Source organism: Saccostrea cucullata, unplaced genomic scaffold (assembly GCF_032062105.1).
Source record: "Saccostrea cucullata isolate Sc308-1 unplaced genomic scaffold, CSIRO_AGI_Scuc_v1 ctg4693, whole genome shotgun sequence".
Lineage (NCBI taxonomy): Eukaryota > Metazoa > Mollusca > Bivalvia > Ostreida > Ostreidae > Saccostrea > Saccostrea cuccullata.
Window position 1 is genome coordinate 1 of NW_026931181.1, and position 22,721 is coordinate 22,721.

Sequence of the window (22,721 nt, forward strand, 5' to 3'; positions counted from 1 at the left end):
AAAATGCTTAATTTGACATATTTTGAATGACCTTGACCTTTGACCTTGACCTAGATTTGAAGGTCAAAGGTCAACAAATCTTTTGCAGTTGGTCCCATGTCTCTACGCCTTGTCGTTTAAGAAAAGATCTTGATATTCGTAAACGTTGCAAACATTCAGGGGCAATAATTCAATATAGGAGTTTACGAATCCTTTCGCAATGTTTGATTGGAGAGTCTGCTAAATCAGTCGTAAACATTAATGAAGGTTTGGAATCTCTGCGGTTTATGGTTTTGGAGGAGTAGCGATAACAAGCTTTTATTGCGAAAGGGGTCGTAACTCCGAAAGGGGTCAAAGCTCATATACGCAGGGTCAACTGCTAAAATCTTTTACGGAGTACATTCTTGTCGACTAAAAATCTTTTCGATAAATCTTGAAACTCAAAATCACACGGCGGAAAAATAATAAAAAAGAAAAAAAAAACAGAAGAAAATCAATAGGTCTTTCCAGAGAAAGCTGGAAAGACCTAAAAAGGAAAAAAAGAAACAGAAGGAAATCAATAGGTCTTTCCACAGTAGGGTGGAAAGACCTAATAAACAGAAGAATATCAATAGGTCTTTCCACAGAAAGGTGGAAAGACCTAATAATAATGTATCTATGTGTGGTGAAATTGCCTAGTTTCACATTCTCCCTACTACATGTATTATGACCTCTGACCCTGGTCTGTCCATATGCTGGGTATATGTCACGTGGTACCCAGTGTTATCCTGAAGCTTCAGTCCCGGTTTCCCAGTCTACTTTACCAGTTGTGTTATTTGCCTTTGTTACCTTGTTTTGTATTGTACCTGGACTCATCTACTGTCGCCTTTGTTTATAAGGTAAGGCGCCAGTTATTTATATTGTTTTGTAATTATCGGTTACACGACAATTGGCGTCGCCGGTAAATTTATATTTACATTTGCTAAACTAGCAAGTGTTTGTCACTCGTTAACGAAAGACGAGGTGACAAGTGACATTTCGTGCATTAATTTGGTCATTTTGGAATATATAGGAACCTGTTGTTACGGGCGTTATACATTAATATAGCGTTAGTAGCAAAGCCTACAATTTGACCAATTTGATATTTTTCACTTGCGCTTACAAGAAGCACATGGTGAAGTTTCGAATTTTTGTTTTCGTACGGGCGTTAACAATTAACGTTGTACGAAAAAATATTATTGAGTGAATAAATTATTATTTTGAGTGCATTATTCCATGCGTACACGTGCGTTTTCAAGAAAAACGTTGTGTGCGATATTTGTGTACTCAGAGCAGATTGTCCTGTCACTCGTGTTTCTGTAAACACGTGGGTGATTTTGATCTGCCAAGTATAGATTTTTCATGTAATTAGACATTTTTTCATACTTTTTTGCATTAAATTATCGTTTTTGGCTATTTCAATTAACTTTGATACGATAATATTAGTGTTTAGTGCATTATTTCTATTTTTTGAAATTTTTCGATATCGTGTTCATTCATTTGTCGTCTTGTCGGTCGCCATTTTTTCTTGCTTTGGCGCCAAACTGACAGTGACGTTTTGCGCAGTTTAGCTTTGGCACAACGTGACTTCCTGTTTAAGAAAGTAAACATCCGGAATTTTTTGTAAAAGGTTATTTACATTTCAGAATAAAAGAAAATAGACGTTTTCTTTTTTGAAATATTAAATTTTTGATAAAAATTAGTTCATTTTCAATTTGTCACGGTGTGTGTACTGTCAATATTTGATTCTAAAGAAATTTTTCTGTGAAAAATTACTTAAAATCTAACTTTGTTTATTTAGTTAGGATATTCAACAATTTTTTCTTTTGAGATAGTAATACAAAGTTTTAATAATACAATCATTTAAGCCTTAGGTTTTTTTATGTAGGGAATTAGGTCAAAATTATTGTTTTTCTCTATTCAATTAACAACAGTTTTCTGGCTTTTTAAGTAAAGAAAACAAATATTTTGATTCTTGTTCAGGCTTTTTAAGTTAGAACAAAATCAAATTAAGAACAATCAACAACCATACTAGTTTTCTGGTTCATAAAGTAAAGAAAACAAACACTTAAAATTTTGCTTAGGCTTTTTAAGTTAAAACAAAATTAATTGTACAACAATCATTCGTGCCTTAGAGTTTTCTGGCTTATTAAGTTAAGAAAACATTCTGAATTTTGTTCCGGCTTTTTAAGTTAAAACAAAATTAGTCATCAAGAACTAGCGGTCACAATGATTAAAATTAACTACGCCAGCAAGAAAGAACTTCAACAAATTAAAGGCGTTGGACCATCAGTAGCAGAAAATATTCTGAAATATCAGCTAACATCTGGTAGTATTTTAAGTGCGGAAGATTTCAAACACATTCCGTACTTGAATATTAATCAAGAGGAACTAGCTAAAATTGATTTTCAGCCAAACCCTGAATGGGATAATCAGCTTGCAAACATGGCTGAAAATCAAGTTGAACAGCAAGAAACTGAAGAAACTGAAACTGAAGGGGATCTTGCGGTAAATGCAAGTAATGCAGAAAACATTACCCCCGCTACTTTGCAGCCAAATACGCCAGTCACTGATGTGCCAATTATGTCAAAGGACAACATGCCTTCAGATATCATTGGCTCACCAGTGGCTACGAATGACATTTTCGGAAATGTACAGGCAGTGATCGACACACATAACAAGAAAATGTCAGAAAAAAAGGGTTTCAACTTTCCTGCAAAAGCATATCAATTACCCCAACCACTCAAAGACTCTGGAGGAGCTAAGTTTAAGTCGTTTCAACAAGAAACGGCTTTAGGCCAAAGCACACTGAGTCAAAGTGGAGGGGGTATGATGAGCACACAAGCCCCTTCAGTATTACAGCAGGTGCCCTCTCAACAAGGTGTAATGTATCAACAACCTCCAGTAAGTCAAACTGGGCAATATACAATGTTGGGTGGCTTACCCACAAATCAGCAAGGCCCATATCCTCCTTATCCACCCAGTAGTGGATATCCTAACCAGTGGGGGATGATGCCATATCCACAACAAATGATGCCATATGGTATGCATCCGTGGGGACCATATCAGCAGTATCCCCCGTATGCATTGCCATCACCACCATACGGTATCCCAGGGCAACCAGGATTTGCACAGCCAGGGGTTTTTCAATCTATGGCTGTCAAACCTGAGCCTGAAATGATGAACTATGGAGGTCAGCAACCATTTGCTGGAGCATTGCATGCTCAAACATTGGGCGGTTCAGTACCGTTAAATGTTTCGAGTATGCACAAAGCCATGACACTTGAGCCAGATATGGGAACATCCCAATCACCGGGCGGTTCGTTACCGTTAGGTGATAAGGGCATGTCTCAAATGCAACCCACACCAACCCAGGCACCTCCACAAGCATACATGTATACCACACAACAATCACCACAAATACATGTGCCTCAACAAATACCACAAGCAGTACAAAACATTCAACCAGCACCACAGGTACAACCGGCACAAACCATACCCCCTGCTCCACAAATGCAACATGTGCCCCTACCAGTACAGCAACACATACCCCCCGCTCCAGAAGAACCACAAATGCCGGCACAGCCATTTCAGGCACCACAACCACAACAAATCCAGCCACAGCCACCACAAATGCAGCCACTTCAGGCACCAGCACAAGCACAGCAGCAACAATTGCAGGCACCACCACAAATACATCAACATATGCAACCACATGCACCACAAATTTTACAGCAGGCACTTCCAATACCCCAACACCCACATGCACAGCCAATTCCACAAATGCCTTATCCACAAATGCGGCAGAACAATCGGCAAGACAGAATTGACGCTTTGCCTAAGTCAATGCGGTACGATGGAAAAGATTCCTGGAAGGCTTTCCAGCAAAAATTTCTGCGGTTTGCAGAAGTAAAAAACTGGAGGCCCCAGGAATCCAAAGATTATTTGGGTTGGTGTTTGGAAGGAAAAGCGAGTGAGTATTTTGCGACAATTATATCGCAAGATGCTGAGATAGGTTTTTTGCAATTAATGCAAAAAATGGAAAAGAGGTTCGGGTATAAAGAAATACCCGAAACAGCGCAGTTGAAAATTAATTCACTCGCTCAGGTAGCCGGAGAAAGTTTAGAAGAGTGGGCTGATCGTGTGTTTCAGTTAGCTCTTCGGGCTTATGAAGGCTTGCCTGAAGATTACATGCTCAAGCAGGCTGTGAAAAGAATATGTCATGGCTGTACTGACAAAGAAGCTGGTCAGTATGCCATAAACCAGCACCCTACCAACATTGAGGAAACAATAGATCATTTAAAGAGTTTCCAATATAATCACCAAGCGATTTATGGTAGGGGGAGGAGGGAAATCAGAGAAATATTGATTTGTGGGGATGATGCGGATACCAGTTCCGTATGTTCCCACAAGGATCAATTTAGAGTGTCCAAAGTTCAAGGGGATGGGGTACAAAATCGTATCTCGAAACTGGAAGAATATATGGGCTCCTTAAAGACAGATGTAGATACCATCATGAAGAAAATGGAAGCCCTCGCGAGACCAAGGACACCGAGTCGCAGTCCACCGAGATTTAGGAACGCAGCATCTCGGTCCACTTCGAGATCTCCATCCCCAGTGCGGAGGTGTTACAGCTGCGGCAGTACATCCCATTTTAAAGCGGATTGTCCTAGCCTGAACAGCCTGAACCGACCATCAAAAAGTGTCACCTTCGCTAGTCCCAAGAAAGAGGGAAACGAGAAGGGATCAGGACAGTAGGCCAACCCTTGATCCCTAATGGAGGCCTGACCATTGATAATTCTGACCCGCCCGACGAGATATACATAAGGAAAATGAGGTCATCGTCAAATATTAAAGTCCAGTTAGATATAAATGGTGTACCTGTTGCGGCGGTTATTGATACCGCGGCTCAGGTAACTATAGTATCTGATAGGCTGTATAATTCCTTTAATGCAAAACCATCTATTCTGAAAAAGGTAATATTACATACAGCAAGACGAGATTTAAAAATGACAGGATATAGAGTCGGGCCGGTAAGTATTGTCATAGGGTCTCAGACTTTCATTGACAACGAAGTATTTGTGGCGCCAGTGGATGATGATATGCTCTTAGGACTTGACTTCCTACAACAACATCAGGCAATAATCAACATGAGCGAGGGTGTTATCGAAATTGGCCAGGAGCGTATAGCAATGAATTCTTGCTCTGATGGTGTTCCTAGTACAGCAAAAGTGGCTAAAGTTACATTGATTAAAAAGACTAATGTTCCACCCTATGCTGTACTGAGAGTACCATGCAGTTTAAGTATGTCATTGGATGATTACGTCATTGAGCCGATTCAATCAAATACTCTTTTGTCTCCCAGAATATTACAATCTAATCAGTAATGGTTCTACACCTTTGGTTTGTTTTATTAATTTATCTAGTAAGAACATCAAATTAAAACAGGGAGAGGAAGTTGGAACCGCTCATGAGATTTTAGATATATTACCAGAAAATGAGCCTGGGGAAGTCAAAATACAGAAGGTGTCCTCTAAAGACAAATACAAAGAAGAAGAGGTACCTGAACATCTTAGAGATCTGCTGATCAAGTCTGGAGAGCATTTATCATCCCAAGAGAAATCACTCCTCAGAGATGTCTTATCGTCCTATGCAGATGTTTTCGCCAAGAACGAATTTGACCTAGGAAATTTTACGGCAATAGAGCACGGCATAGATACCGGAGATGCTAGGCCAATTAAACAACGCCTGCGTAGAACACCTGCATGTTATGTGGACGAGGAGGAAAAACATCTCAATAAGTTGCTTAGTGCTGGAGTCATTGAACCCTCATCATCCGAATGGGCATCGGCACCTGTACTTGTAAGGAAAAAAGATGGCACACTCCGGTGGTGTGTTGATTACAGAGCATTAAATGCAGTCACCAAAAAGGATGTCTTTCCCCTGCCATTGGTTGACGAGTGTTTGGACACACTTACCGGAAATATTTGGTTTTCAAAATTAGACGCCAACTGGGCCTACTTACAAGTAAAAGTCAAAGATGCAGACAAAGAGAAAACTGCCTTTATTACCAAATATGGCTCGTTCCAATTTAATAGGATGGGGTTCGGACTCTGTAATGCACCCAGTACTTATTCCCGAGTGATGAATCTTGTACTACGTGGCTTACATTGGAAAACAGTCCTGGCGTTTCTTGACGACATACTTGTTTTGGGAAAAACCTTTCAGGAACATTTAAATAATATTGTTGGTGTTCTTGAAAGATTTCGATCTTATGGTTTGAAGCTTAAACCCAAGAAGTGTGTGCTGTTTAAAAAGGAAGTGGAATTCCTGGGGCGTACCGTCAACAAAACAGGATTAGGAATTGGACCCAGCTACATAGATCAAGTGCGCAAGTGGCCAGTACCTACCTGCACCAAGGATGTTGAACGGTTCTGTGGATTTGCAAATTACCACAGGAATTTCATCAAAGAATTCGCTAGGATGACAGTTCCCTTGTATGCTATCACAGGTAAGAATAGGTTTTACTGGGGTGAGGAGCAACAGTCGGCTTTTGAAAAAGTAAAACTGGCCCTCACAAGTGCTCCTGTTCTTACTCTACCTACAAAGGATGGTTATTTTATATTGGATACCGACGCTTCCGAATTCGCCATAGGAGCAGAATTATCTCAAATACAAAATGGCGAGGAGAGGACTATTTCCTATGCTAGTCTGACTTTATTACCTGAACAACGACGTTACTGTACTACTCGTAAGGAGCTTCTAGCAGTTGTTGTTTTTACCCGATATTACCGCTACTATTTGCTAGGAAGACCATTCACAGTACGTACAGACCATAGCAGCCTTCAGTGGTTATTGAACTTCCGTTTTCCTGAAGGACAATTGGCTCGTTGGATGGAGGAATTAAGCCAGTACAATATGACCATTCAGCATAGGGAAGGTAAGAAGCACGTCAATGCAGACGCACTGTCCAGAATAAGTGCAGAAAGCCCATGTTCTTTCTATAGAGGAAACTTCAAAATAGAAGACTTACCCTGTAGAGGATGCTTTTACTGTCACCGAGCCCATAAGAACTGGGGTGAGTTTCTGGACGATGTCGACAACGTAGTGCCTCTCACGGAAGCGCAACAGGTATCCGAGGACAAAGCTACCCAGTGTGACCAAGATTATCAAGTTAGACTTATTACCCAGTCCTGGCTGCCCAACCATTCCTGGGATGATGTTAAGAGAGCTCAATCAGAGGATCCAGATATCAAAGTAGTTTATCGTTGGCTCGCAACAAAACTCGCGCCTGGAAATGAGCTTTCTCTAATGTCAAGAGCAGCGAAATTCTACTGGATTAATAAGGAACTATTCACACTGGATGAAAGAGAAGTCTTATATAAGGTTGAGGAAAACAACAGAGTCCTTGTGCTTCCTAAAACCTTGCGAGTGGAAGTCATGAGCAGGTGCCATGATATTCCTGCTGCAGGTCATCAGGGAATTGTAAGGACGCTGGGCCGAGTAAAGGAGAGGTTTTACTGGTATTCCATGACAGTGGACGTTCAAAATTATGTTGCATCTTGTGCCGTCTGTAACAGAAATAAAAAACCCACCAGACATGCCAGATGTAATTTAACCCAGTTCCATGCAGGAATACCGATGGAAAGAGTTCATTTGGATTTTCTGGGACCATTGCCAGTTACTAAGAATCACAACTCGTACATTCTGATGATGGTGGACCAATTTACGAAGTGGGTTGAGTGTATTCCCCTACCGTCACAGACTGCCTTGGTAACTGCAAAAGCTTCCATCAATGAATTCTTTACAAGATTTGGATATCCCCTTCAAATTTTAACAGATCAAGGGACGAATTTCACAAGCCAACTTTTTACAGAGATGTGTGAAATACTCCAAATCCATAAGACACAAACCACTCCTTTCCGTGCATCAGCCAACGGTCAAGTCGAAAGGTTTAACAGGACTCTAATGGATGCAGTGAGATGTTTTGTTTCCAAAACACCAAGTGAGTGGGACGAGTGGATTCCACAAATAGCTGGTGCACTTAGATCCTGTATAAACCGCAGTACCGGCTTCACCCCAAATATGCTGATGTTAGGCCGAGAAGTAACTCAACCTGTGGACCTGATGTTTCCGGTTCCGAAGAATGGACAGTCTCAAAATGCGGATCAGTACTTGGCTGAGCTAATGAACAACATTAGTACAGCTCATGAGGTTGCTAGAACTACCCTACAAACAACACAGGGTATCATGAAGCGTGATTACGATCTCAGGGCTTTAGTACATTGTTACAAAGTTGGAGATATTGTATACGTTCTTGATACTGCGACAGTTAAGGGTAGGTGCCGCAAATTGAGTCCATCATGGAAAGGACCGGGAGTAATAACGTAGAAGCTTTCCGCGTATATCTATAAGGTCAAACTGCGTGGGAAAATCATAAGCATGAATCATGATCGCATTAAATTGTGCAAAGATCGCGAAATTCCGCAGTGGATCCGCAAACATCTCAACAAAGCTCCAACAGATACTAGGGCTGATAATCAGTTTTGTATCTGTAATGGACCGGACACGGGTTCTTTTATGATTCAGTGCGACGAATGCCGAGACTGGTTTCACGGTTCCTGCGTTAACGTAGATAAAGATTACGCGGAAAAGTTGTCCTTTTATCTATGCCCCGAATGTGACCGTTAGTAAAAAATTGGTAATCTATAAAATAACATATGGTTCTGATCTATGCAGTAAAATGTTATATGCTTGTCATTTGCAATGCTGATAGAACAGTACACTTATGTTATAAATGTTGTTTACTAATTTATAAAATAACATATGGTTCTGATCTATGCAGTAAAATGTTATATGCTTGTCATTTGCAACTCTGATAGAACAGTATACTTATGTTATTAATTTTATTACAGTTGAAGAAGAAGTGGACCATTCCTTAAGACCAGGGTCATGTCACTTTAATTAATACATATATATGTATATTTAAGTCCTTCTGGATCACCCTGTCTGTCTGTCTTTTTCTATATTATATCCCCCATATTATAGTTATTGTATTATTGAACATAAGCTTTATATCTATATTGATTAATATTAATCATGTCATCCTACAAGAAAACTTGGAAATCGGAGAAGCCCTCCATTCGTCATAACAGAGGAGAGCATTACGTCGCATTTGTGAGAAGGAAAACCGCCAACAGAAGTCTAGTTGATCCTAAGAAGCTAGTTTACGACTTGGCCCTGTTGAACGACGGAACTCCTCATCATACCATTTGCGACGTGATAGTAGAGCAATACCGATTAGCCAGGGATGAGGGTGACAGCAGATGGATAGAGGCGACAAGACGTGAAGCTGCCACAATACTCTGCTCAGAGAGGTGGGTTGATGAGAACCTTCCATCATTGTCCCGTAAACCTAGACCACTGAGGAAGAGGAGGCCCCCATCAGCAACTGTTTCATCAGCCACTTCTTCAGCCATGTGTGTGGATATACGGCTGTTATCCAACCCAGATCTAGAAGTGGTACGTGAGAATGCTATGGAGCCTTCTGAACCTTGTGTTGCCGAGGAAAAGTCGATGGTGATGGAAGAGGCGAGTGAAGATGACGTTTCCGAAGTTCATGAAGTGGCGGAATTATCCGTAACACATGATACGGCGGATCGGGAGTGTTCCGAAGTGCATGACACGGCGGAGTTTTCCGTAGTACATGACACGGCGGATCAGGATCATCATGAGCCTACCACTGTATCCAGGCCATTCAAGTCCATTTTACCTGTAAAGTCATCTGGAGGTTATTCTGCACGCAGAGTCCAGACTGATATCAAGGAAACAGAACAGTCCGCCAAGCGACCTAGACTTGACCCTGAGCTCCTGGTAACAGTGGATTTGCATAACGTCAACCACCCGTTTTTTCAGAGATGTCCGTTTCCCGACTGTGGAAGGAAAGAGAGGAAAGTCAAGCGTCATGTTCAACGTAGCCACCTGCCTAAGCTCTTCAACGACATAAGACCGTTACGATATTTGGACGAGTCTACGTTGTCTCAGCTACAAGTTACAGCTTTGCAGTCTTTGGTAAGGAGCGTTTTAGGACCTGATGCCGACCTACTCTCTGGTGTGGACTATGTAAATCGTTCAGGAATGCTCACCCCGGACACCACTCTTCATCCAGATACACTCGTGTTTATGAGAAGATTGTGTGCACACCAAGGATGGTTGGAGCCACCTGAGGGTTTCACATTGTCTCCCCTTAATTCACCAGCAACTCTTTTCCACTGGAGGTGTTTAGTAGTGCTGATGTCACCTTTGCAGCCCATGCAGCGCGAAGAATTTCGTACACATGGACGTGTTACAGGGGGCATCACTAGTACTCTTGATACCAAGGAAACCCAAGTTCCGGTCGTTGACTCGTCGACAGAGGATGAACTTACAGTCATAGATGTCTGTTATGGATCTGATGTGGACATTCCTATAGAACCACTACCAGTATCTCAGAGTGATACCGAGCACCCATGTATTGATCATGAGCTTTGCAGTCCTCTGACATCTACCGCTGTTGAAGCCTCTGACAGTCATTTCCATTTTGACCGGACTTGTTCCCGCATATGGAAATGTTCTTTGGGAAGATCTGTGGAGGATTTACTATCCTATTCCTATTCCAGTAATCTACGTCCTGACCTCGAAGTTACAGTCTCAGGAGGAGTAGTCATCTATAGTGAACCATCAACACATCCAGAGTCTGTAGACATGTGTGGTCCTTGGAGAATGGCTGTTGGAGTGCATCCCAAGCATGTAGAGGAATTGACACCAGATAGTTTCTCCCATATGAAGAACATGTTGAACAGTCCATATGTTGTGGCTTTAGGCGAGATTGGGTTAGACAGAACTGTCCCTGTGAAGCTGTGGAGACGTCAAGATGAAGTTTTCCGCCAAGTGCTCACGTTAGCTCGTAAGGATAAAGTCCTCGTCCTTCACTTGCGCGGAATTGCCGCAGACAGGATTGGGATGGATGTACACGCACGCTGCATCCAGTTACTTAGGAAATCGTGTGATCCAGACCAACCCATACATCTTCATTGCTTCATGGGCGATCCAGAGTTGGTTAAGGAATGGTTAGACTGCTGTTCGAACGTCTACTTTGGGTTCACGGGTGCTGTGACTAACTTTAGTGCCGATCAAGTTGCCGGTCTTCAGTCCGTCCCATTGAGTCGCTTGCTGTTGGAAACAGATTCCCCATATATGAAACCTGGAGGAGGAGCTGTTAACACCCCAGCGTTCATTGGTGACGTTGCCACCGAGGTTGCTTCGAAACTTCAAGTTAGCGTACAGTACTTATTGAAGGAGACAGTCAAGAATAGCCGTCGCCTTTACCAGTTTTAGTCGTCATATGTTGAGACAATTCCCTGAATTACAGGTCTGGATTGTTTTCCGACCAAGTTCATGTGGAATATCTTATATTGATTATTCACTTTTTGCATAATTATAGGTCTGGATTCTTTTCCGACCAAGTTATTGCAGTTTATTGTATCTATTATAGCTACAATAGTTTAAACGTTAATGTATCCCATGTATTAGTAATTATATAATTTAAACCTGTTAAATAAAACGGGGAGGAATGTGGTGAAATTGCCTAGTTTCACATTCTCCCTACTACATGTATTATGACCTCTGACCCTGGTCTGTCCATATGCTGGGTATATGTCACGTGGTACCCAGTGTTATCCTGAAGCTTCAGTCCCGGTTTCCCAGTCTACATTACCAGTTGTGTTTATTGCCTTTGTTACCTTGTTTTGTATTGTACCTGGACTCATCTACTGTCGCCTTTGTTTAAGGTAAGGCGCCAGTTATTTATATTGTTTTGTAATTATCGGTTACACGACACAATTTATAACAAAAGCAATCCCAGTAAAACCATCTTCTTTTTGTTTTTCGTATTGTTACATTTTTAATAGCGCAATAAGGAAGTATTCTGTTTCTAATTTTTTTTCTCGGTTCTCGAATAGGAATCAGGATCTCCTTTTATTATATCTCGATTTAGATTGATTTTCAAATTCGGACCAGTTTATAATCAGAATCAGAAACAACTGTAATTTAGAATTTAATGATATGTCTTTTTTGAAATCTTTGTTGAATTTGAGAAATTAGAGCATTTGTTGGATGGAGTATTTAAAAAATAAAAAGTTTTCTTATTAGGCTCTTCTAATAAGGGCCTTTACTTCTAAAGTTATACATGTATGTTTATGGAGTTGAGAAACTCGAAGCAGAATTTATTCTAATTTAATTACGATTTAGTGCTTTGATGTTTGCATTGATTGTATTTTACATTTCAAGACATTTTGATTCATATTTGGAAAGATTTGTTTTTCCTTGTTATTTCCTGGTGTTATTCCATTTTTCAATATACATTGTAGGTACAGGCGTTAAAATTTTCCTCCATTTTTCTATATTGACTCTTTCATATTTTCTATGTAAGCTAATAATAAAATCTGGCATGTTAATATTTTCTTTTGTAATAAGTTCTTCATAGTTTTTCTCCCTTCTGAATCAATTAAAATCATTGATTCCAGCATATACGTAAATGCTAATATTATTGAAGAATTGTTTGAAGGATGGTGGCCATCCTGACTCCATGGAATGTTTTTACTCGTGGATTTTTAACAGACATATTTCTCCCTATTCTGTCCGTAAATATTTGAACAAATTACATATCCACAATAAAATATTTTAAACGGGGTGTTACCGGTGTAGTACCCACTACCATTACTTTGAAGACTATTAAGATTCTCACAGATTCCGAGATTCTTCTGATTTTCTAAACCATTGTGCAAGTAAAGGTGAAACTGGAAGCAGTCTTAGGTAGTGTAGATTCAAATAATGACACCAGAAGATAGAGTGTGGCTACAATGGCTGATCAAAGTTTTACACAGGAATCAATAAAAAAATCAAATCTGTTAGAAATCTTTTCAAGATCAGCACTGCTATGACTGCAGAAATGTACAAATCCTATGTTAGAGTTAATTCAAGTTTCTTCATATGTTGACCCCTTGGGGGTAAGGAGGCGTCTTTAAGTATGCTTTATAGATATAGTGACAAGAAAATAAAAAAATCAAATCCCCCTCCCCCAACAAGTACAAATGTGTTCAATACTGAGCTTATTTGTTCTTATCAATTCATTAAAACAAATATAAAGAAACAGTTTAAAGAAGGGATGAAACACTTTTTGTCTTTGTTTCGAAAAACGAGATTGATCAAAATGGACACAATGTTTAAAATAGGGATGAGACACTTTTCAGTCTTTATAACTTCATCCTTAAGTGGGTAGGTCAATCAAAGGGGAAATGTCTATAACAAAGACTCAAGTCACTCTTGCCAGACTTCAAACAGGAGACTTGTGAATCACCAATTTTCTCCACAAATCCAGTCACATGTGATTGTTGTCCACTTGCATTGCCGTCACATTAAATCACCTTAGGAAACACCTTGTGGAGGTGGTTTTTGTACGTATTACACAGGCATGTCCACAGTCACTGAATTCCAAATCTCAGGGACTCTATTAATAAGTCCTCTTGATTTCTAAGTTTTACTCGTCTTCGGATATGATATTTGTATGCAGCCCACATGGTTTCGATTGGATTCATGTCCGTAGATTCAGGTGGGGTGACCCAGTGGTTTACTCGGTTTTCCTCCATCCTTGTTGTCATGTTTTGTGTCGTTATCCTGCATCAATCGATGGCCATCGGGATAGACATCAAGAACGAAGGGGAGGAGTGTTGACTGGAGGATGGTTTGGTAATGATCGTAAGGGTCGTGATCATGACCTAATTTTGTTAGGTCTGGCCTTGGCCGATCAAATTACAGAAGGTCAACTTGATGAAACATTCAGGACACAGGACATACATAAAAAAGGGTAAGCTACAGATGTAACAAGTGACAAATATTTAGACCATGACATCATTTCACCAACTTTTTTAAGGTCAAGTCCTTTTTATGAAATATTTTGATTTTTAAAAAGTTATAGTTGCTTAGAAGGACACTTTGATAGTTTTGGTTGGTCAGCCAGTCAAATTTAAGGACTGATTTGTAATTATTCTACAGCACAATAAACAGTGAATGTGAGGGGCTTTACTTAGATCATAGGAATATAGCTTTTCTTTAGATCCGGGGATTGACCTACTAACCTTCATTAAAGACGGTAATTGATTGAAAGAATACATTTGCAAAAAGAAGGGAAGGATAATAACCACGCAAATAACCGGTATCACTATTAGCACACTCAATGACTGTTATTTTTTTAAATAACTCTCTATATAGCCTATATTTTCTTTACTATAAAATTAAAAAGAGATAGAGAGAACATTTTATTTATACATACTAAGTTTTTTTTGTAATACAATTACATGAATCCAGCAATTTCTTTCTCAATGGAGAGATGCAAACTGCACCCTACGTTTTTTAAAATAACTCTCGATATAACCTATGATAGTGTTAATTTCATCAGGATTATTTCTCATTTTCTTTGAGTCTTTCAATGTCTCTAAATCTTTATGGAGAGGATGGGGTGGCACTGGTGTATTTTCTACCATGCGTCTTTTCAGATGACGTCGTCTGAAAGATAAGATAATTCGCATTTAAAATAAAAACAAAGTCTACTTGCATTTTCATATTAAATAATTCAGTTAATGAATTACTTATTTTGAAGTATGAAGATTCAATATTAAGGTCAAGATCTAGTAAATCAAAGTTGCCTACAGATTTATCAAACTTGAGAAATAAATTCATTTATTGATTCCTTACAACTTTAACTTGGTCAAATAAGGTGTTTCGGGGCATAATTTGTAGGCAAACAAGATGAAAAACTGTAATTTAAACTGTCATTTTTAATGAAAGATTTTAAAAAAACAGACATGAATCTCGGAGGTATTCGGCATAGAAAATGTATCAAGATTGCATACAGTCTCTCGGAGAACGGTATTTAGTGTGATCATGGCCTCTTCTTTAAATCAATATCAAATTTAATATAGGTATCCGGTTTACTTTTCATGCAGGTGTTTTTTTTTTTGTTTTTTTTTTGGGGTGGGTTATTTTTCTACATATTGCCTTTTCTTTGTGCAATTAACATCGCAGCCATTAAGGAAAGGACATGTTTATAAACATTGCATGGCAGAGACAACCTATTTTAAAACTATTGACCCAGTATATAATAAGAATTGGCGTAACTCAGTAGCTTTCCATCTGTCCAAATAATCAAGAGACCTTGGTTCTTTTGCAAATTCTCTCTGCATCTTGCCATTCAAATCGTCATATTTTCTGAAATAATTATCCGCTGTTGGTATGAAAGTCTGCATTCCCTTGGTCCTTGTTTTAAGAATATCAGCATTCTTTTCATAACGCCAACAGTAAGCTTATAAGATGGAAATAACTTTATGCATGGCAGTCCAATATCAGCAAGAGGGGATCTTCCTACCTGGTGATCATCATACTCAAAATTCTGAAAGCCATCATCAGTACGTGGTGCCTAAGTCATTTCCTCATTGAACACTACACGTAATATTAATCATAAATAGCAAAGAAAATAACGTATTCAAAAAATTAGCATATTTTACGATGATATTTCAGCTTGTTTGCCCACGGGTGATAAGAAAAGACGAGTTCACCCGTGGGTTTCCGAAGATGAAAAGCTGACATGAATTGTGCCAACTAAATGAAAATAATTTACTAATATGGTAAAATATGAAATAACTGATATGGAGATAAGGATGACAATTTAAACACTGCATGCCTTTTCAATATCATTTACTTAAAACATAGACACTATCCTTTCAGAATGCATACCATTTCCACTGTTCCTCTTAAGGAAACCCTTGTGCCTTTCTGTTTTAATTTAATAGCATTTTTTCCAGTGGAGGTCTTGTGAACTGCTGTTTTGTCTGCAGACTGATTTGTTCGGTGGCAGTGTCAAAGGCCTGCACCATGAAGAAGAATATTATACTTCTTTTCATTATCTTAAGTAAGCAATTGACAGACATATTTGATTTTGAAAAACAAAACTAAGATTTTAAGAAGCTTCCGTAATTTTGATTTGGATAGATTTTTTCAAGATCTATAAAGCCAGAATTTAAATATATCAGAAAAAGGGGATGTCAACCTTGCTTATGAAAATTTTAGTTCAAGTTTTCTAGACGTTGTAAATAAAAATGCACCCCTCAAAGAGCGGAAAATTTTACCAAATCAAGTACCGTACATGAACAAAAATCTGAAGAGAGAAATCTACAAGAAGAAAATGCTCTTTCATAAATTTACTACAATAAAATCAAATAAAAACTGGGAGGCATATAGGAAACAAAGAAATGTAGTTACTAAGCTCAAGAACAAGTCAGTAAATAATAACTTCTTGGAGAGATGCACAGGAGGTCTTAAATCTAGTGATTTTTGGCCAACTGTTAAACCCTTTTTAACAAACAAAGGTTAAACCACAGTAAGTGACACTATTCTCTCAGAGGAAAATAAACATTTTCTTTTTGAAGAACTGATTTGATTTATTTACCTCATGATCTAATTGTTTCTTATCTAGGGAATGGTCAACCTGGTCACCATTAGAAATGGGGGGACCAAGACCTGCACAGAGATCTCTGATGGAGATAACCGGGCCGTGATTGAAGCACTGTGCGCCCGACCAGCAAAGATTCTGGTTATAGTAACATTACGAGACAGGGATCGACGCAGAGTTCTGTTAAAGCTTTCGACATTTAGTGAGTTGCTGTTTATGATGGTCCTATCCAGTACAGCTGGAGACAACCTGATTGAGATGCAGGCAGCCTTTGTTCTTTTTGGCATGACCTCTAAGGTTTTTGATCTCTTTTAATCGACTTTCCGATATTTATATACTTATCCCATGACCGACAAATTTTTCTTTGATCTTCACAAGGGTGAATTTCTCATATCAACAAAAGTGTTGTGATATATTAAATATCACATATGTGATATAAAGCTAGTGATATCCAACCGTTATACCCTAGATGTAGGAGGAGCTATGCAAATGAGACAAAACTTCGTTTCTAGATTTTAATGAAATAACAGAAACAAGAAAAAAAACCCACACAATACAGATAGTTAACACAGTTTAAATCAAAATGCACAAATCTTTACAAAAAAAGACACTGACACGGTCTGGCGGAGCAATTCTCGAAGTTTCCTTCCAGGCATCCTCTGAAAAGGTCATTTCATGAACACTTTGCTCTCATGCACAGTAGAATATCGGAACAGATTTGATATAAAGTCCTCGATCGGGGATAGGGAAATCCGTATGCGCCCCTGGCTTCAAGTACAGTGTACAAAACATGATATAGTGTTCGAAAGTTCTTTGTATATAAAAGTGAGTATTTTGGGAATTATTTTAAACTCACCAAGTTGTTGTTTCGCTGAGATTTCCAGTCGTTGAACACTTGAACCGTGTTGACTGCCCATGAACTGATGAATTGTTACGGCGTGTGGTTTTACTTTCTTGATTTTTTAAGCGCATTTATTTCACTGGCCGACACATGTTTTCCGAATCTGTATAGCTAGTATTTTCAGTCCATTCCGTAAAATTTTCCACTTATTTCACTGGCCGACACATATGTTTTCCAAATCTGTATAGCTAGTATTTTCAGTCCATTCCGTAAAATTTTCCCGTTTCAATTCCGGAAATGATCCAAAACACCAACAGGTAAATCGAAATTCATAAAATTCCTGGCTACATGGGCCATTTTTAAATCCGATCGCCTGAGTTCATACAATCTGAACTGCTTGACTCGATTGAAAATGATCTTCGTCGTATAGGCTTGCTGCAAAAACGGCGATTATTTACGCTATAGACCCCTTCTACTACTTTCTCCAAATATATAGAATACAAATGAATTGATTATCTCAAGAAAATAATCACGTGGTACAGAACTAAGAAAATTTACCAAATTTGTAAATCCGTAACTTGGATACCAAAAACCCTTCGCGTTAAGACTATCACGTGGTTCTGATTCAGAGTCTTTATTAGTTGATGCAAAGAAAATACCTAATATGGGAAGAGGTCAAATGAAGGGTCATGGGATAAATCAGTTACATGATTGACAGCTCGATGATGCATACAAAATATCGTTTCGTTATTGCAAACTCGGAGACTAACGCCTCCTCGCGTGCAATAACTCAACGATATTTTGTATGTATCATTTCGTGTCATCATATAACTATTACGAGTGTGGCAGACCGTCCTTGTAGAGGGAATCTCCAGCTCGACCAGCCGTATTAAAAGTACATGTATTTTAATGCACATGTACATGGGGGTGGGTCGGGGTAGAGGCTAACTCTTTATAAGTGTCAACTACTATCAGTACCAATTTTAATAATTCATTTTCGGTACATCACTATTACTACGGGGGATCCATGTTTTCAATTTACATAGGTAAGGTTGGGAAAAAGTGGGGGGGGGGGGGGGGGGGGGGGGAGGTTCGCCCCTGAAGAGAAAATCGTACTTTTTGGATATGTAACCAATCAATAGCATCCTAAGCTAAAAAATTACTTGATTCAAAAGTGCATTTTTTATTTAAATTTAGACATGTTATTCCTTTAAGCTGTCCCGGTAAATGTTAAATGTAAAGTAATGAGTGACCAGAAAAATATCACCACAGAGGCAGGAAATTCCATACTATTTGCCAATGCAAGTGTTGACGATGCAACAGAAACATCCAGACTGTTAGAAAATTACATTTACATCCGTTGAAACGGTCAATCCTACTTGTTCAAAAACATCATAGTGAAAGAATTTGATGGAGTTAAGTATCTTACAACTACGTCAAAAAAGAAATCTCAAGCATTATTGAAATGGGTGAAGTGAAGAAAGTTATGAGTCAGGAAATTGTCCACATAGGTAGTCCATCGTTCGTAAAATATGAGTCAAAACTGCCAAGTTAAAATCCCAGATACTTTCCTAACAGCCACATTGTTGAAATGTCCCCACTGCTAGGTTATCAACGGAAAACAAACACACATTAATGTATAATTGCCAGTTGAACGTGAGAGCATTCTGACTTGGTTCATTGATGTCAATAATTTTTCAAGACATTTCTTCATCTCCATTGGTAAATAAAATGAACATAGCAAGGATCTGCTTGAGGAACAGATGTTCACCCTTACCCTAGAAATAAGGTTACCCTCAATTAATTTTTGTGGTTGAAACTCATTAACACAGATTATTGATATATCAGTTAACCTTCAAAGAAATGGGAGTTGTGGTATTTTAAATAAAGCCCTGTAAAATGTTTGTTTTTCGAGGGGAAAGAATTAAATTTTTTTAAGAGTTATTTCCCCTTGTGTAACTTTTTTCCTTCCTATGAAATTGGAGTGTTTTGGGAAGGAGAAGACCAACAGAAATTGTTTGCCGCTTTACTTTATATAACCGATTCAAATCGTTCGGAGGATTTTATTAATTTATATTTTGCAGATATCCATAACATGGACATTATTCTAACAGATTGTTGTCTTTTGACAGAATAATTTGACAATTTGTATATATGTTACACAGATTTTAATATTTTGTTGAAATGCAACACTGATGTGTGAAAGCAATAATATGCCAAGAGCCTTTTATTATTAATAAAAACGAATCCAGATCTATGTCAACATTATATTGGCATCTCAAAGTTATATATAAAGTCTGCACAGCTATAACACTTTACACGTAATGCTACAAAAACCTACTCGTTTTTTTCTGAATAAAGTAACAAAAACTAACATGGTGGACGACGATATCTACATACTGTCGAACTAAGAAGCCTAATCGGAGATAAATGATTTGGATTGAACAATCCGTTTACGCAAAAACTTTCTACAACAGACCTACACAAAATGAATTGTCTGAAATCTCTAAATCTCTTAAAGAACGACTCGAACTTAAAAAAAAAAAAGATGAAAGTCCAATTCACGGTAACAGGACCAAACATTTACTTGTTATAATGTAAACCTACCTTATTAGCAGGAGGAGCAGAAATTCATCAGAATATTTGCAAGGGAATACTTAATAACAATAAGTCATTTGTAAAGGATGTGGTGAAGTCTGACTATCGTGATACACTTGTGCAGGCTGTGTGTAGATGACATACGAAGTCAACAGCATGATTGATCGTATATTGTTTAACATCCCTCTCGAGGATTTTTCACTCATATGGAGACGCCACCACTTGCCGGTGGAAGCTGCAAACCTTTGCCTATGGTCGGCACTCAGGGCCAATTACCAAGAAGGGATCATTTTCGTGCCAGTACCTACTGCGACACCTCGATTTAAACGGTCTCATCCGAGGAACCGGTCTCCACGTCCCACAGAAGGATTCGAACCCGCAACATAAGGATTGAATCCTTACTTCGCAACTCTAGAGCAGGCACTTGTTAGAAAAATGGAACACAATTCAAAGAAAATGAAAAGGAGGAACACATTTTATATTGGTATAAACTTGCAATAAAAAAAATTCAGGAAATTGCCCGTGTTATTCAAAGTGCTTCACCATGTTGTCAGTTGTAGCCATAATGAAGCAAATGAGAATATCATATGTTTGTATACTGGACTTGCTGTTCTGTTTAATAGTCGCAAGAGCCATTTATCAATGCTCCAGTATGTCATTGGCTTATTCTAGACAAAGGAGGTGCAACAACAGAGGTTGGTGTATTTAAATTGTTTTAGAACCTCTATATATGACATGAAGAAGGATATGGAAATAACGAACAGTATTCAATCTCAACGTCCATTAAACAAATATACAAAATAAGAGCATGCAAACACGGACCTCCGAAACATCAGAGGTGGGATCAGGTGCCATTGAGGAGTGAGCATCCCCTGCCGACCGGTCACACCCGCCGTGTGCTAGTTGTCATAATCAGGAAATAACGGAAAAAAATCATGGACTAACAATTGGTATGAAAAACATCAGTCAGCATTTCATTCAATGATAAATTGTATTTGCTGACAAGGTCACTGTATCGACCATAAAATTTACGAAATGATGATTTTAAACGAGACTGTTGATATTCTTGTTTCATCAACTGGCTTGTGAATAATTTACCTCGTTTAAGAAATTGTTCATACGTAGAACATGCTCTTGCGTATCGAATCAACTGAGATATAAATACTCCGTATGCAGGTGTCGCCTCTGCTTCTTTCTAGCCTGCCTTCAAAATGGCGTAGCGTGCCTATGCGGTATTTTCATTGGTTCATTCTAAATCTTCTCATTAGTAATGGTCAGAGGGTTGAGGCAATAATCAACATGAAATTGAGACATATTTTAAATGACGAACAAAGAGGAGTGTCATGTGGCTGTTGTAAGTTGTTTTTTTTCATATGTTTAAATTCTGCAAATTGTTGATTCTTATTTCGATAAGTTCTGGACAATGTTTTCTTTCCAATGTTTATCCAGATCTCCGTACACAAGACAGGTCATCTAGCCCCTGTGATCTTGGTCTTCAATAAAGAAATATTCAGGTACATTAACATCTTCTGCAACAAAATCCGACCAGCTTTGCCAGGCTTTAGCGACCAGTTAGAGGTTGAAACCTCTTCCCTCTTCCTGACCTTCCCATACCAGAGGAATTCTCCTCTGCAATGAACACCTCGACGAGAGATAGAGTTATCAAGTTTTTGTGGAAAACGGCGAAGCAATCGAAGCAGATCTCAGGTACACAATTGAGAAAGACGACAGCAACATCGGTAAAAAGATTTAGTTATATGCTGTCTTTTTGATACTTTCTGGAGTGTTTTTCATGCACAAGAAGACACACTGATAAAAACTCAGAACTTGACTTTCAGTATTTAATTTCTAGTGATTTTTTGTGAATTAAATGAAAATTTAATTTTTGAATTATTTTAGTTACGTTGGGGGGATATATTCATATATTAAAGCAATGTTTAAATCTAAATTTGCAACTGATATTTTATTTCAAAAGTTTTTCAAACTGTTCATTTTTATTTTTAGGAAAACCCGGGAAGAAGGCAAAATTTCCCAGTGGAAAATAACGCAACGTATCATGTAGTTAAATAAACAAACTTACAATGGGGACTCATTTGTTTTACAAAAAAAATCCTAACCACAGCAAAATATTAATCATTGCATTTTCTCTTTTCATTGAAAATTAATTTTCCAAAACAGACAAGAATTCTGATTTCTGCTGTAATTGATGAATGCTAAAAAATCCTTGTTGAGGTAGTCCTATTAAAACTATCTTCTTATAAATTTCTCTTTGTGTAGGCAGTTAAACATACAGACATCAGAATGATAGAGTTGTGCAACCAGATGTTGCTGAAGCACATCATGTAACTAATTATTGTTTTTTTTTATTCATGAGACCTGTATATGAATTAGTTGTGCTACTAGACTAAATTGTTGAAATGTATTCGATCATGATGTTAAGTTTATTTTGATCATATATATAAGTAGTGGTATTTTGTACCAGACGAGGAATGTGCTGTCATCAGAATCAATTCATGAAAAAGCTATATAATATAATGGAACTCATTTGTGTTATTTGGTTTTCATTACAATTAAGCGGGGTTTCTACCTGTTCCTGTTCGCCAGTTCTTGCTATATTTCATTATTTCTATTGGTACTTTTCTTATTAAAATGTAAGTTTAATGATGTCAATTGTTTATTTACCAAAGATGTAATTTCCTAGATTTGTTTTTTAGGAGAAATATGACATAAATTGTTTTCTTT

The 22,721-nt window shown here is 38.3% G+C and overlaps 1 protein-coding gene across 1 annotated transcript; it reads left to right on the forward strand.

Annotated features, from left to right (window-relative positions):
- Positions 1 to 719: 719 nt before the first annotated feature.
- Positions 720 to 11,749, forward strand: LOC134231690 (uncharacterized). Its single transcript, XM_062713665.1, has 2 exons — positions 720 to 857; positions 8,913 to 11,749. Exon 2 carries the CDS (start codon positions 9,097 to 9,099, stop codon positions 11,371 to 11,373), a length of 2,277 nt encoding a protein of 758 aa, XP_062569649.1. The 5' UTR covers positions 720 to 857; positions 8,913 to 9,096; the 3' UTR covers positions 11,374 to 11,749.
- Positions 11,750 to 22,721: the final 10,972 nt, after the last annotated feature.